The sequence below is a fragment of the Acomys minous genome (assembly GCF_964271855.1).
Source record: "Acomys minous genome assembly, chromosome: 6".
NCBI lineage: Eukaryota > Metazoa > Chordata > Mammalia > Rodentia > Muridae > Acomys > Acomys minous.
The window spans coordinates 38,798,947-38,812,381 of NC_140487.1; the positions used below are offsets into that span (position 1 = coordinate 38,798,947).

The 13,435-nt window shown below is 38.1% G+C and overlaps 1 protein-coding gene and 1 long non-coding RNA gene across 8 annotated transcripts in view; one reads left to right on the plus strand and one right to left on the minus strand.

Moving 5' to 3' along the window:
- Positions 1 to 3,074, plus strand: part of KLHL7 (kelch like family member 7) — a 40,788-nt gene extending 37,714 nt beyond the window's left edge. The window contains exons 10-11 of the mRNA XM_084787731.1: positions 294 to 391; positions 1,571 to 3,074. Of these exons, the coding sequence (XP_084643857.1) occupies positions 294 to 391; positions 1,571 to 1,854 (382 nt within the window). The 3' untranslated portion in view covers positions 1,855 to 3,074. The remainder of the gene's footprint in view (positions 1 to 293; positions 392 to 1,570) is intronic.
- LOC311600723 overlaps positions 1 to 13,435 on the minus strand; it is a 48,764-nt gene that overhangs the window by 34,017 nt on the left and 1,312 nt on the right. The window contains exon 1 of one of the 7 annotated variants that reach the window (XR_014780336.1): positions 11,412 to 13,433. The exons of the other annotated variants lie outside the window; for them this stretch is intronic. This is a non-coding gene — a long non-coding RNA (uncharacterized lncRNA). Of the gene's footprint in view, positions 1 to 11,411; positions 13,434 to 13,435 lie in introns of those variants that run through there. 7 annotated transcript variants of the gene reach the window in all.

Sequence of the window (13,435 nt, forward strand, 5' to 3'; positions counted from 1 at the left end):
CAGTTCAAAAGTTACTGGGAACTATGGGAAATGGATTTCTTCAAAGGGCACATAAATTGTTTCCTTCTATATATTTTATCCTATTAAAGTCCCCAGTATACCTCACCTATAAAACAGGTATCCCAAACCACTTGCGGGTTTGTTTTCTAGCCTTGCAGAGGTCTTATGTGTGTACGTTTGAAACTTGGTAGTAAATGAGCATTTGCTTGGCATAACAGACCACTGTCCTATTGGATGATGCCTTTTACTTCTTGTAAATGAGTACACTAAAAGCTTTTTTTTTTTTTTCCCAGATGGACTGAGCTGTGTTCAATGATTGAGGCCAGGAAGAATCACGGGCTGGTGTTTGTAAAGGACAAGATATTTGCTGTGGGCGGTCAGAATGGCTTAGGTATGTGATGTTCACTTGCTCTTCAGCTCCCCTGGGTTTGCTAAGTTCCTAAATTACTGGAGCACTTCTTAAAATTGAATCCACACAGAGCATATGTCTAAGCACTGGATACTTTGTGAAATGCTAAGCACTTGTTGTGTCTACCTCAGACAGGTTTGTGCCTTTCCATGTGCCCATATGTTATCATATGTTATCATATGTTATCATAGCTGCCTGAGAAACACTGCGTGGAGCTGGTCCTTGCTGTATTTTCAGGTCTTTTCCCACCCTTTATTCCCCCCACTGCCCATTTTCATCCCATCACTAGAGAGGAGAGAGAGAGGATAGAGGGACGAGAGAGGTAGAGATCCTTGAGTACTAACAAACCTCCACTAACCCCACCCCCGCGAACGAGGAGGGCCCCAGCATTGAAAGTTCCCAGAATTCCAAATGTCACACAGTCACAGAACCCATCTGTGCTGGCAAACCCACACCTCTGCTAAAGCACCAGGCAAATCAGCTGCTGAGAACAATCTGAAGCAGCCCTGCAGCCCCACACTTGGGATTAAAACAAAAACACGTTCTTATATTATTTCTGTGTTTTTTAAAGAAACCAAAATTCCAGAATCCTCTCAACTGAACAGTTGAGATATTTGAATGTTAAAGGAAACTTTAGTAGTTTTTCAACATTCTTAACACTGCATGAAAGTCTTTGCTCTTTAAGTTTGACCTTTTCATTTTCTTAATGTAATGCTAATAATGATCTTAAGTGATTCGTGTAAATGATGAGAAATTTGAACTGAATCTAGAAATAGTATTTCATATTTTAGTTATTTGCATTAAGTAAAAATATTTACATTAGCCACTGGTGTTTTCCATGAATTGCTAAAAGATAGAAAGAAAAACATTTGGAATAAATTATAATCAAAGTAAATCACTAGTAGTTTTTTATTTTCTTTTCCAGGATAAAACATTTGTAGGAAGTGTGTTTAGTTTTGTTGTTGTTTTGTGTTAACTTTGTAGGAAAAATATTCTGAAAAATTAGCAATTTCTTTTACGTTTAAGAATAAATATTTAGGTAGTAGGTATGTGGGTAATTATTATAAAGCTCTTATAGCCTTTCTATATTTGAAAACGAAGCATAATTTTTAAAAAACTATGAAGAGATTGATACAGTTCTCATATTTTGTTCTTTTGCAGGTGGTCTGGACAATGTGGAATATTACGATATTAAGCTAAATGAGTGGAAAATGGTGTCACCAATGCCGTGGAGGGGTGTGACGGTGAAGTGTGCAGCAGTTGGCTCTGTCATCTATGTCCTGGCAGGGTTTCAGGGCGTAGGCAGGTTGGGGCACATCCTTGAGTATAATACTGAAACAGACAAGTGGATCGCCAACTCCAAAGTCCGTGCTTTCCCAGTCACAAGTTGTCTGATTTGTGTTGTTGATACTTGTGGGGCAAATGAAGAGACCCTTGAAACATGAGTGAAAAGTGGACCCCTAACTCACCTGAGACCAGAAACATGGCCACCAGTGGTTTGTCCCCAAGAGTTTGGTTATGAAGTTGTGGTCTGGTATTTTGATAAAGTAAGATCCCAATAAGATAAATCTATTTTATCTGGGTTTCCTTATTTAATTCAAAGACCATATTTAGCTGGCCATATAACCAAGAGCCTATCAGCCAGAGAAACTAAAAGGTTATAAGCATTTCCTGAAAGTATGAATTTCAAATATATAACTGCTTCTGGCAGAGCGAGGCATGCTCATCAGAGACGTGGCCTCGGCTGAGCTCCAGATTCTATTTTCCTATTGTGTAAGTGCTGTGTAGTTAGGTCTGTTCCTGTTGGCCAAGAGCTAAGTAGTAGTATGAATTACAGTTCAGTTCAAGATGGTGAGCTCTGATAGAGTAATTTTCCTTAGTGTTGTGTATTTTGCTTGTCTTCATTTATTTCATTTAGTGCCAAATTATTCCATTGTAAAGTAAACAAGAGTGGCTCAAGGCATACATATTTTCTTATAAAAATTCACAGATTTTGGGACTTAACACTGTATCCAGTTACTTATGAAATATATTCAGCCCAATTAAGTGAAATATTCCACATTGTCTTGTAAAGCACTAAGCCTATAGCACCCATCATTAACTTACAGGGTTTTACTCAGCAGTGTAAAAAGTGCTTTGCATCCTCAGTCTCCTCTGCGAGAGCCAGTCACACTGAGAGTGGGTAACCAACAGAGGAAACACTGTTTGAAGAAACTTCTAGATTACAGAAAAGCACTGATAATTGTATAGCCCAGTAACGTATGGACTTTTAAAAAGCTACTGTTTTCTTTTTCTCCTAGCAGAACGTATTAGAGATAACTGGGTTTTCTCTAAAAGTTTTGTAATAATTTGTATTAAATATGTCACTATTCGTTGATTTATATGTGGACAACAAATTACCAAACCGCCAATTAATTTTCCCCAATAATGTTTTACTCTTTGACTATGTATGAAATGTGCCATGTAAAACTGTCACCCATCAATGTTTTTATCTGATATTAAATATTTTTACCTTAAAATAGATTTGCTCTGTTCATTCTAAGTGTGCTCAACAATGTGTTTAAACCTTGTGAAAGTGTTTCCATTTAAAAATGTTCTCTATATGGAGATGATTAAAGTGTTTAAATTAAAAATGAATTTGAAAATGGCAGGTTTATCTGTCGAATTTTTATGTGTAGATGTAATTTATTGAGATGTAATCCATCGGCATACTATCCACCCATTTAAACTGCACTATTTTAGTGCCTTTTACTATATTCACTGTCTACAGTCACATTACATTTTTCAAATGTTTTCATCACCCCTCCAAAAGAAACCCTGTATTAGTAACCACTCCCTATGTTTCCCCATGTGTTTGCTTTCTAGACTGCTGCAAACTACCACACACTTAATGGATTAAAACAAGTATATTTTCATGGTTTAGGGGGCCAGGTGTCCGAAATCTGGCTTTCAGAAGATTGGGGAAAAACACCATACACCTGACCCTCACAGTGCTGCTAGTTGCCAGTAGTCCTTGGCACTTCCTTCCTTCCTTTTTTAAATTCTTTTTTGAAATATATACATTTATATATTACACAACATATATAAAATAAACTATATACAGCAAGAAAGACCACAAAACAATCAAGAACTATATAAGTGTTAATTCATAGTGTTTTAGCTATCTGTATTTGGCAACCCTGAAGAAAACATCTTTCCTATCTGGGTGAGTCTAAAATTCTGAATGTAAATCAATATCTATCATATCTCATCTCTATCAACTTAAAATGTCTATCTAGACCTAAAAACCCAAACAGCTAAGCTTAATTGTAAAACCAAACTATCTGGTCTTCAACCCCATCAGAGACTTGAGAAGGAATAAAATTAATTACCTGAGCATACAGGGAGTGCAGGTTAGCAGCTTCCCAAATGAGAAGATGACAAAGACAGTTTGCTACCTGAGTAATCACCCAAAACTCTATAACATTGGAGCATCATTTTCAGCCTTCTGGCCCAATATGTCTGACAGGCATATTTGTGAGGCAGGAACTATTGAGAACTTGCTTACCCTGTCTTGGCAGAGTTTGGACATTGGCTCTGCCTGCATCCAAGCTTGCCCTTTTTAAGGCAGAATTCTGTTTGTGGTAGAAATCAGGACATTTTGCCTAGTGGCTTGCTTGCCACATTTGAAGCCATCTCCTTAAGGAGATTCTTTGATGCTTATCATCATCTTTGAGGTAGGCTGGGTGTTGCCAGGAGTTAACCTGTCTTATTGTCAAGGAATCTTTAAAATAATAAAAAACATCCTTAAATGCCATATTCTGCAGCTCTCTGAATTTTTGAAGACCTCATCTAACTATTTTACCTTATATATCTATAGAATCATATCTGTTAAACGTAGGATGTACATTCTTGTGATAAAAATAGACTAGTAATTGACATGACCATGATTTGATCAACTAGCAATTAATGTGTATTACTTAATTATCCTAAGCAACCTACAATAGCATTTTTAAAGTATTAGAGGTAAACCTTGTATTCTACTTGAGGTGTATGGGTAAATACCTCATATGAGAGGGGGGGGAGAGAGAAGAGAGAATAATCTTAAATTTTAATTCTATACCAATGTATCAAAATTAAACTTATTTTGCATCAATATACAAAATCCTATACCAATGAATTAAAAATAACCTTATGAGTAACAATTAAGGCCTTAAATTGAGGAGTAGATTCACTAATCTACTTTTTGTCCTATCATCCTTATAATATTTCTGTATTTCCCCTTCTTTCTTTTCAACCCCTATCCCCAAACCTAAGAAAGAAAAAGGAAAATAGAGATATCCCTGAGTCCAACCTCATTTTCTCTCTGAATAAGACCAATAGTATCTTATAACCAACTCCCAATGCAAATAAACATCTCTAGCCCAACCCCCTTAAGGGAAATGGGGCACACACTTGTAAACCTGTGGGCCTTTGTCTGTAGGTGGAGAGGATGCTCCCTCTGGGTAAGCTTTGAGCTCAGAAATCAGTTGAGGTACCCCCTGCTGGCAACAACCCACCAGACCCCCACCCCTAAAAATTGTGCTAAAAGGCTAGTTCCTCTTAGGGACACTTCCAAAGCAAACTCTAAACCAAAAGGTGTTAAAAATTGGCTCTTTGAAGAAAAGCATATCAAAGGTGCCCTGGAGACAAGCCTCAGGAAGTGTCCTGGGTATGGCTCCTGCAATTCAGATACCCTTGGTTTAAAACAAAAACCTAAAGGTCTGGGGTGGGGGGCACGCACTCCCCATTTCTCCCTCCATAGCTCCCTGTCTTTGTCTTTTATCACTAAGCTTAGTGAATTTGTAAGATTCTAGATGGCCTGAACTCAGCAATGACACTATTAGCTAAGGAAATATAAGATTCCAGATGGCTTGGACTTAGCCATCATGACAATAGTGTTGTCAGCTGAACAAGCAAGTTAAGAACTATAGGCCGATAACAAGAAACAGCAAACTGAGAGGAACAAGTTAAAGATTCTCCACTAGCCTCCATCTCAACTCTGCCCCCAGAATTCACTGCCCTTATCTCACCCTACTTAGAATTTACTACCTTAGACCCCCTATTGTTAGCCTAGCCTCTTCAACTAGCCATTGTCACTAAGTTCTGCTTCTGCAAAAGATATTTAAATCCTGAGTTCTTGCAGGATGGGGTCTTCCATCAGAGCTTGGTGGACCCCGGTGTGCTGGCTTAATAAAATTCCTTTGCTTTTGCATTGACTCTGGACTCTGTCTTTCAATTGAGCTTCCAGAAATAGACTCTGACGACCTGAGTCTAGCAAATTGAAGTCTAGCTCTGACTTTTGACTGTCTTTATTTTAACCAAGTTACCTGGCCTTTTACAAGTAACTATCTTCACATAGTTCTTTTATAAACACAGAATGAATTTGGCTCTGTTCCTTTTTTTTTTTTTTTTTTTTTACTCAGGTGTATGAATGTCAGTTTTATGTGTGTGTGCCATGTATGTGCCTGGTGCCCACAGAAGTCAGATCCCCTAAAACTGGAGTTAACAGATGGTTTGTGAGCCACCATGTGGGTACTGGGAATCAAGCCCAGGTCCTCTAAAAGAGCAGCTAGTGCTCTTAACCTTGGAGCCATCCCCAGCTGTTTCACTCCCTACCTGAAAAGATATCTACCTGCCTTCACTTTCTGAATGCTGGGACTAAAAACTATGCAGCACCACATCAGATGGATTCTGGTACTTTATCTTGAAACACTTACATCTACAAAGATCCTGTTTGCAAGTGAAAACACATTCTGGAATTCTAGGTAGACATGAATTTTGTGAGGAACACTATTTAACCCAACCTTACAAACTCCAGCCTTAGGCAACCTCCACCCCTAGCTTTGCCTGTTGTAAACGTTTTTATGTAGGATTTTGAGTTTTGTGCCCTATTTTAAAATATGGCTGGCTGAAGCTGGAGAGATGGAACTTGCTGCTCTTGCAGAAGGACCCGGATGTGGTCTTTTGCATCTACTCGGAGGCTCACAATCTTTCTGGCCTCCTTAAGAACCAGCTATACATGGTGAAGGGCAGGCAAACATGAAATAAAAACTTTTAATGCAGCTAAATTTTCTAGTGACAATATTTATCAAACTATAATATGATTATAGTGATATAGCAATTACCTTTGTAGAATATGTAGCATTGCTTAAAATACATATACTAGCCTTTTTTAAGGTCATTAACTTCTGAGAACATATTATAGCAAGTTTGATACTGCTTTTAATAAAGCTGCTTTACCCTTAATAGTCTATATCATGGTCCTAATAAGATGTGTCCTCCCCAAACCCTAACTCTGGGGGGGGGGGTTCTTTTGTGTGTATGTGTATGTGTGTGGGGGGTATATCTTTCCTAGGGCAAAATGCCTTCAATAGAAAAGGTATCTCTCAATTGAAATTTTTTAAAAGTTCTTTTGAATTTTTGAAATATACCTTTTATATTTATTTTTAGATTATAAAGGACATTCACTTTAAATTCAGCCTGCCTTTTTCAAGTGGCTTTTAAAATTAAATCATTAATTCCTATGCGTCTGCCTCTGTAGGGATCAAAGGCATGTGCCTTCCAAGTGCTGGGATTAAAGGTGTGAACCACCACACCTAGATCTAAGTTTTTTTCTTCTTGGAATTTGATCTGTATCAGACTGGCCTAAACTCAGAGATCTGCATGCTTCTGTCTCCTGAGTGTTGGGGTTAAAAGCATATGCCTCCCAAGTGCTGGGATTAAAGGTGTGAACCACCACCACCCTGTTTGTTGTAACTCTAGAATTTAGAAAGCAATTAATTTGTAGGAATCTGCCCATCTCTGCTAGGATTAAAGGCATGTGCTACCACTGCCTTGCACACATTTTTTATCTTAGCTCTCTTAGAGACTTAGAAAGCAAGCTTGATCTGCATTAAACCTTTAAAGTTAAAACATTTCAGATCTCTGAACTGTGTTTTTAATGCCAAACAACAAAAAAATATCCTTTTTATTTAAGAAGAAAACTAAGGTCTTATATGTTAGTTTGAACTGAATGACTAAGATGCTGAACTATCGCCTCTCTTTACTCAGGAGACCGCCCCTGTTCGACTCTAATCTTTATCAATTTTGATGGTATCCACAGCCTTTTCTTCTCCTGTGGAAACAAAGGCAAAGCCTCTTCCCCAATGTAACATACTGAGGCCAGCACATATTTAAAATATACAGGCTGATTTAATTCAGCAGCGTGGTTTTTTTTTCCTATTATTCAATGTCACTCTACAGCTGTTGTTCCTTTTTCACTGGCATTTAAAATTACTAAAGCAAAAAATAAAAAATAAAAAATAAAATCAAATAAAATTAATAAAGCACTGTGTAATCTATCTCTGGGAGGTATTTATTACCTCTTTCTGCTTATTAAGCATATTTTTTAAAGTGCAATTAGGTCTTTCTATAACTGCTTGCTATGAGATTGTGGTATCCCTGTAATATGCTTAAAACTTTCATTTTTCTAGAGACATATGCTGGAGCATTGCCAGTCTTAATTTGTATAAGTATCCAAATAATAGTCATAACTTCTAGTAAACCTGTAATTACAGAATCAGCCTTTTCAGAACTTAAAGCAGCTGCCCATTGAAATCCTGAATGTGTATCTATGGTATGATGCACATACTTTAATTTTCCAAACTCTGAAAATAGAACACATCTGCTTGCCAAATTTCATATCCTTGGGTACCTTTTGGGTTACTTCCTGCAGATAATGGAGTTTGGTTATGTGAAGAACGAGTAGGACGTTGCCTTATAGTTTCCTTACCTTGTTGCCATGCGATAGAAAATTCTTTGTTTAAATCTTTGCTATTAACATGGTGTTTTTACGAAACTCTGAAGCTTGTAGCACATTTCCTACCAAGAGTTGATCAATTGCATCATTACAGTGCGCTAGGGGGCCTGGTAGGCCAATATGAGATCTTATATGTGTTATATATAATGAAAGATTTCTATTTATGATCACTTATAACTGAATAAATAATGAAGTTAAGTCAGAATCTTCCTGAATCAGATCTGCAGTTTCTAAATGCAAAACAACTTTTTTTTTTTTTTTTGGTTTTTTGAGACAGAGTCTCTCTGTGTAACCTTGGCTGTTCTGGACTCACTTTGTAGACTAGGTTGGCCTTGAATTTACAGTGATCCACCTGGCTCTGCCTCCCGAGTGCTGGGATTAAAGGCGTGTGCCACCACGCCTAGCTCAAAACAACTTTTTGGTTTGGTTTAGTTTTCATGACAGGGTTTCTCTGTGTAGCCCTGGTTGGCCTGGACTCACTTTGTAGACCAGGCTGGGACTCAAAGAGGCCTCTGCCTTTTGAGTGCTGAGATTAAAGGCATGCACCACTAGGCACAGCTGCAAAACAACTCAGCATATTGAGTCAGTTGCTATATTAAGAGATTCTTGAAAATCTGATAACACCATCAGAATTCCATATAATTCTGATTTTTGAACTGAATCATAAGGACTCTTAACCACCTTACTTACATTTTCTGACTTATAACCTGCCCTTTTCAATTTATTGGCATCAGTGTAAAATGTAGGATCACCAGAAATTGGAATCCTTTGTATTATATGAGGCAGAATCCAATTAGTTCTTTTTACAAATTGAAGTCACTTGCCTTTTGGGTATCTGTTGTTAATTTCCCCCCCCCCCCAAAAAAATCACTGCAAGCCCTCTACCAGTGTTTATTGTCTGCCCATAATGAGGCAATCTCAGCATTAGTAAAAGGTAGCACAATTTCTGCTGGGTCTATTCCTGTTAGTTGGCGAAGTCTCATCTTTCCTTTTATGATCTAGTCAGAAATCTTTTCTACAAAAGTCTTTACTTTTTCACTCTGTTTATGTGCTTAAAATATCCATTCTAAGATACTATCATCTCTCTGCATAATAATTCCCATGGGAGAAGGCAAAAATAATCAAAATACAATCCAGCTTTGGATCCAAGCAATCCACATGTGCATCCTGTAATTTCTTTTCTACCAATTCTCTCTCAGCCTCAGCTGATATCTTGGACCAACTCCAGGAACAGCAAAGAGGAGAGAAGAGAGGTGGATCAACAGTAGGGAGAACTGAGCAGGCGGTGAACGGCTGGCTATGAGGAAATCAACTGTTGGTTGAACAACTAGCTTAACTAGTTATCGAGGAGAGCTTGAGGAACAGAGGAAAAAGAAATACTTGGAGGGCTGGAGAGATGGCTCAGAGGTTAAGGGCACTGACTGCTCCTCCAGAGGTCCTGAGTTCAATTCCCAGCAACCACAGTATGGCTCACAGCCATCTGTAATGAGATCTGATGCCTTCTTCTGGCCTGCAGGTGTACATGCAATGCAGGCAGAGAACTGTATACATAATGATAAATAAAAATAAAGAAAGAAAGAAAGAAATACTTGGAAACTCAGGCACATGCAGTACAAGATGAAGGTCTTAAAACCCAGGAGAACCTTATTTTCTGTTTCTCTCTCTCTCTCTGTGTGTCTTGCTTGCTGTCTAACTCCCAGGAGAACTTTACTTTCTGTCTGTCTTGAATGCTGCCTGTCTGACTCTTTGCTGTTACCCTTACTTTTCTGTGTCTCTTCTTGCTTGCTGGTCTATCTCACTCTAGCTTACTCTCTCGTGTCTGTTACTTGCTTGCTGTTCTTCTTTACCCAACCCCAGTATTTTATCAAAATGAAGTTCAATTTTTTTCATTACAGATTACATCATGATTTTTCTCATCTTTTACAATCAATAGGGCATTTTTTAAAAAATCAACAAAGAAGGGAACAGTCTAACAAGAAAAACAAAAAGTTCTGTATAACCTACAATAAACCATAGAACAAAGATCAATCAATTTCCAAGGAATGGTCAGCATAACCTGATTATCATTTCTTAAACAATACTCAGGAAAGTTTAATCACAAATTTTTCCTGGGATAAAGCCATTGTGTTTACAAGATTGTCATAGCAACATAACTTGAGCTAAATGTTCTCTTAAAATAGACAAACAAACAAAAACAAAACTCTTGACTTACTCCCAGTCCCAAGCCAACAGGTGTGCTATCCAAGCCTAGGCTAACTGCCAAGGGGTCTTCCATTGTAAAATATCTGTAAAGTATGACGTTCCAAGCCCACCTTCTATTGCTCCCAAAGCAGATTCTAAAGAAACTTTCTCTACCTAATAGTATCTAGCCAGGTACTGTTATGTCAAGGTCCTAACTTTCAAGTAGTTTCTGCTTGGGTGCTCACAGTCAGAGCAAAAAAACTATCATTGTCTCAAGCCCTTGGCCAGATGCCATATTTCAGCATTCTCTGTGGGAAAAAGTTTTCCCTGTATGAATTTCATTAGGGCTCAGAAATAAAAAGACAGTTTTAGGAGAAAAAGGCAGATTTCTAGACAAAATTACACCTGGACCATACATAATATTTAAGGGCAGTGATTAGCCAGAGGTCTTTGGAACGTTGTCAAGCAATGCTTCAACAGCTGTTCTAGATGTCTAAAGATCATGCTGGACAGTCAGAGGTGTCTGGAGCTTTGCCAAGAAAGACTCTACGACTTATCCTCATGTTTGTGACAACTGGATACACTAAGGCTAGTTTTCAGTTTTCTAACAGCCTTAGGCCACTCCCTCCCAGTTTCATGCTGTGGTGTGGTAGGCTCTTGTCTAAATTCCTCTATGTCTGAGTATTTTTCTTAATCTCATAATTCTAATTTTCCTTCTAAGGCTTATATGCACTTTTCATATTTTTCTTTTTCCTGTATCTCTAAAGGTGTTTTCTTAGAGCGGGTACAGAAAGCCATCCTGCTTGTTAAGAATAAAATATAAAATAAAATGATAATAATCATAATTGGTATTGACCAATTTCATTTAAGTTATTTAGCTTTTTGTTTAATGCTTCTATTTTTAGCCATGTGGAGTAGCAGTAAACAGGGTTCTAAAGCCTTCTATTATGGTACGTCCCATCTTTAACTGTCTCTTAGAGGCCTACTACCCAGATGACTTACCGAATCTGATGGCTTCTCAAGTTTGTCCTCAGCTGGAGTGATCTCGGTCAGTGGGGTTGTGTCGCTCATTGGAGTGCCAGCCAAAATGTTTTGAAAGGAAAATCCCAACCATTCAATTTTACCAGTAAAGACAGACTCAGGAGCCAGATACTGGGGGGAAAAACCTTCTAGCTCAGAGAGGCAGAGAAATCACCCAGCTGATCGTCCTACTTAGCTGATGACCCAGAAGAAAAAAAAATGCTCACTAGCTCAGCTGACAGCCCAGGAGGAAAAGGAAAAAAAACCCCAAGGCCAAAGGCTTGTTAGCTCAAAGCCCAAAAGGCTAAAGGCCAAGAAGCTGAGGAGCTCAAAAGCTAAAGAGCTAAAAGCCCCTTCTACTTCTATTGATGTCTTCAATACCCTTCAACTCAAAGTCCCTCCTATTCTTTAATCCCTGTCAGCTGGTTTCTTTATTAAATCCTGTATACAGAAATCTCTTGGATTAAAGGTGTGTGTTATGGCTCCACCATGCCAAACAAAAGTTTTTACAGCTCACTATCTCAGGGATCACAATGTGATCAGATGTCCTGCAACCCCCACCCACAGCTGAGAACTGTTAGATACAATTCTCAAAGCCAAGATAACAGGTAAAAGTAAACTGCATTCAAAGTATATTACTTAGTGTACAAATTACTTTGTGTATAAAGTATATTTCCTTACTTTCCCCTAGAAGTTCCTTTCCTTTAGTGTACTCTTTCAATAGATACTGAGTTTGTCACTGTTCTATCCTTTGAAGTAGTCTATTTTGATAATACATGATTTTTACTTTTGAAAATCATAATCTGAGTATGATGCTTACTAGTCAAAAATTGTTTGATATTAAAAACAGTAATTGCGGCTTTATGGTCAGGTTTTTAAACATGAACTATTTTAATACACCACTATCAAAATAAAATGTTCCACTTAATTATCAGTTATTCAACTAAGTCTATATTCTTTTTTGCATATTTTGCATTAGGGAAAACAAACTTTCTGCATGTAAGGGAAAGGAGGTATTTGGGGGAGGTGGATTTTGGTTTTGGTTTTGGTTTTCGAGACAGGGTTTCTCTGTGTAGCCTTGTCTGTCCTGGACTCATTTTATAGACCAAGATAGACTCAAACTCACAGCCATCCATCTGCCGCTGCCTTTTCAAGTGCTGGGATTATAGGCATGCACCACCAAGCCCAGCTAGAAAAAAAAATTTAAGACAAATATTTTTTAAAAATTAATTAATTTTTTGTTTTTGTTTTTTGAGACACAGTTTCTCTGTGTTAGCCTTGCCTGTCCTGGACTCACTTTGTAGACCAAGCTGGCCTCGAACTCACAGTGATCCACCTGCTTCTTCCTCCCGAGTGCTCGGATTACAAGCATGTGCCATCATGCCCGGCAAGACAAATACTTTTAAGCTATACCAAAAAGGCGTAAGAAAATCCAACTTATTTCATCCCATATGGCACCCAACTAGTTCCCACTAAACCTCTGTAAACTGGTAATACGAAAGGGTATTTCATGGGTTGCAGCATTCAGCCTTTGATCCTTTTGAATACCTTAAGTTTCCACTAAAGTTATTTAAGGTTTCACGTTGATATTCCTAGTTTTCCTCCTTTTTAACATAATGTTGTAACCTGCTTAACCTACTTAAACTCTATAGCCCCTCTGTTGAGACCTGCTTTAGCTCCTAGCATGGCTGTGGCTCCTCTGTTAACACAGCCCTTAGCATATCAGAAGCCATTTTGACTCCAAATCTCCATTTTGATTATAAGGTGAAATTCAGTTCCCAAGTTCTCAGGTCCTATGTGCCTGAAACCAGGAAGGTTCAATGCTTGCTGCTTAGAATAAAACAACAGATGATAAATATATGTTCTGCTCGAGTTAAAGATAAATGTATGTTCCATTAGAGTTAAGACCGTAACATCCTGCTATGTTCCTTACTCCCAGAGAACTGGAAAACCCCCAAGAGCTCTCCTACCCTAAATCACAGCCAAACAGCTTAAAATACTTTGTC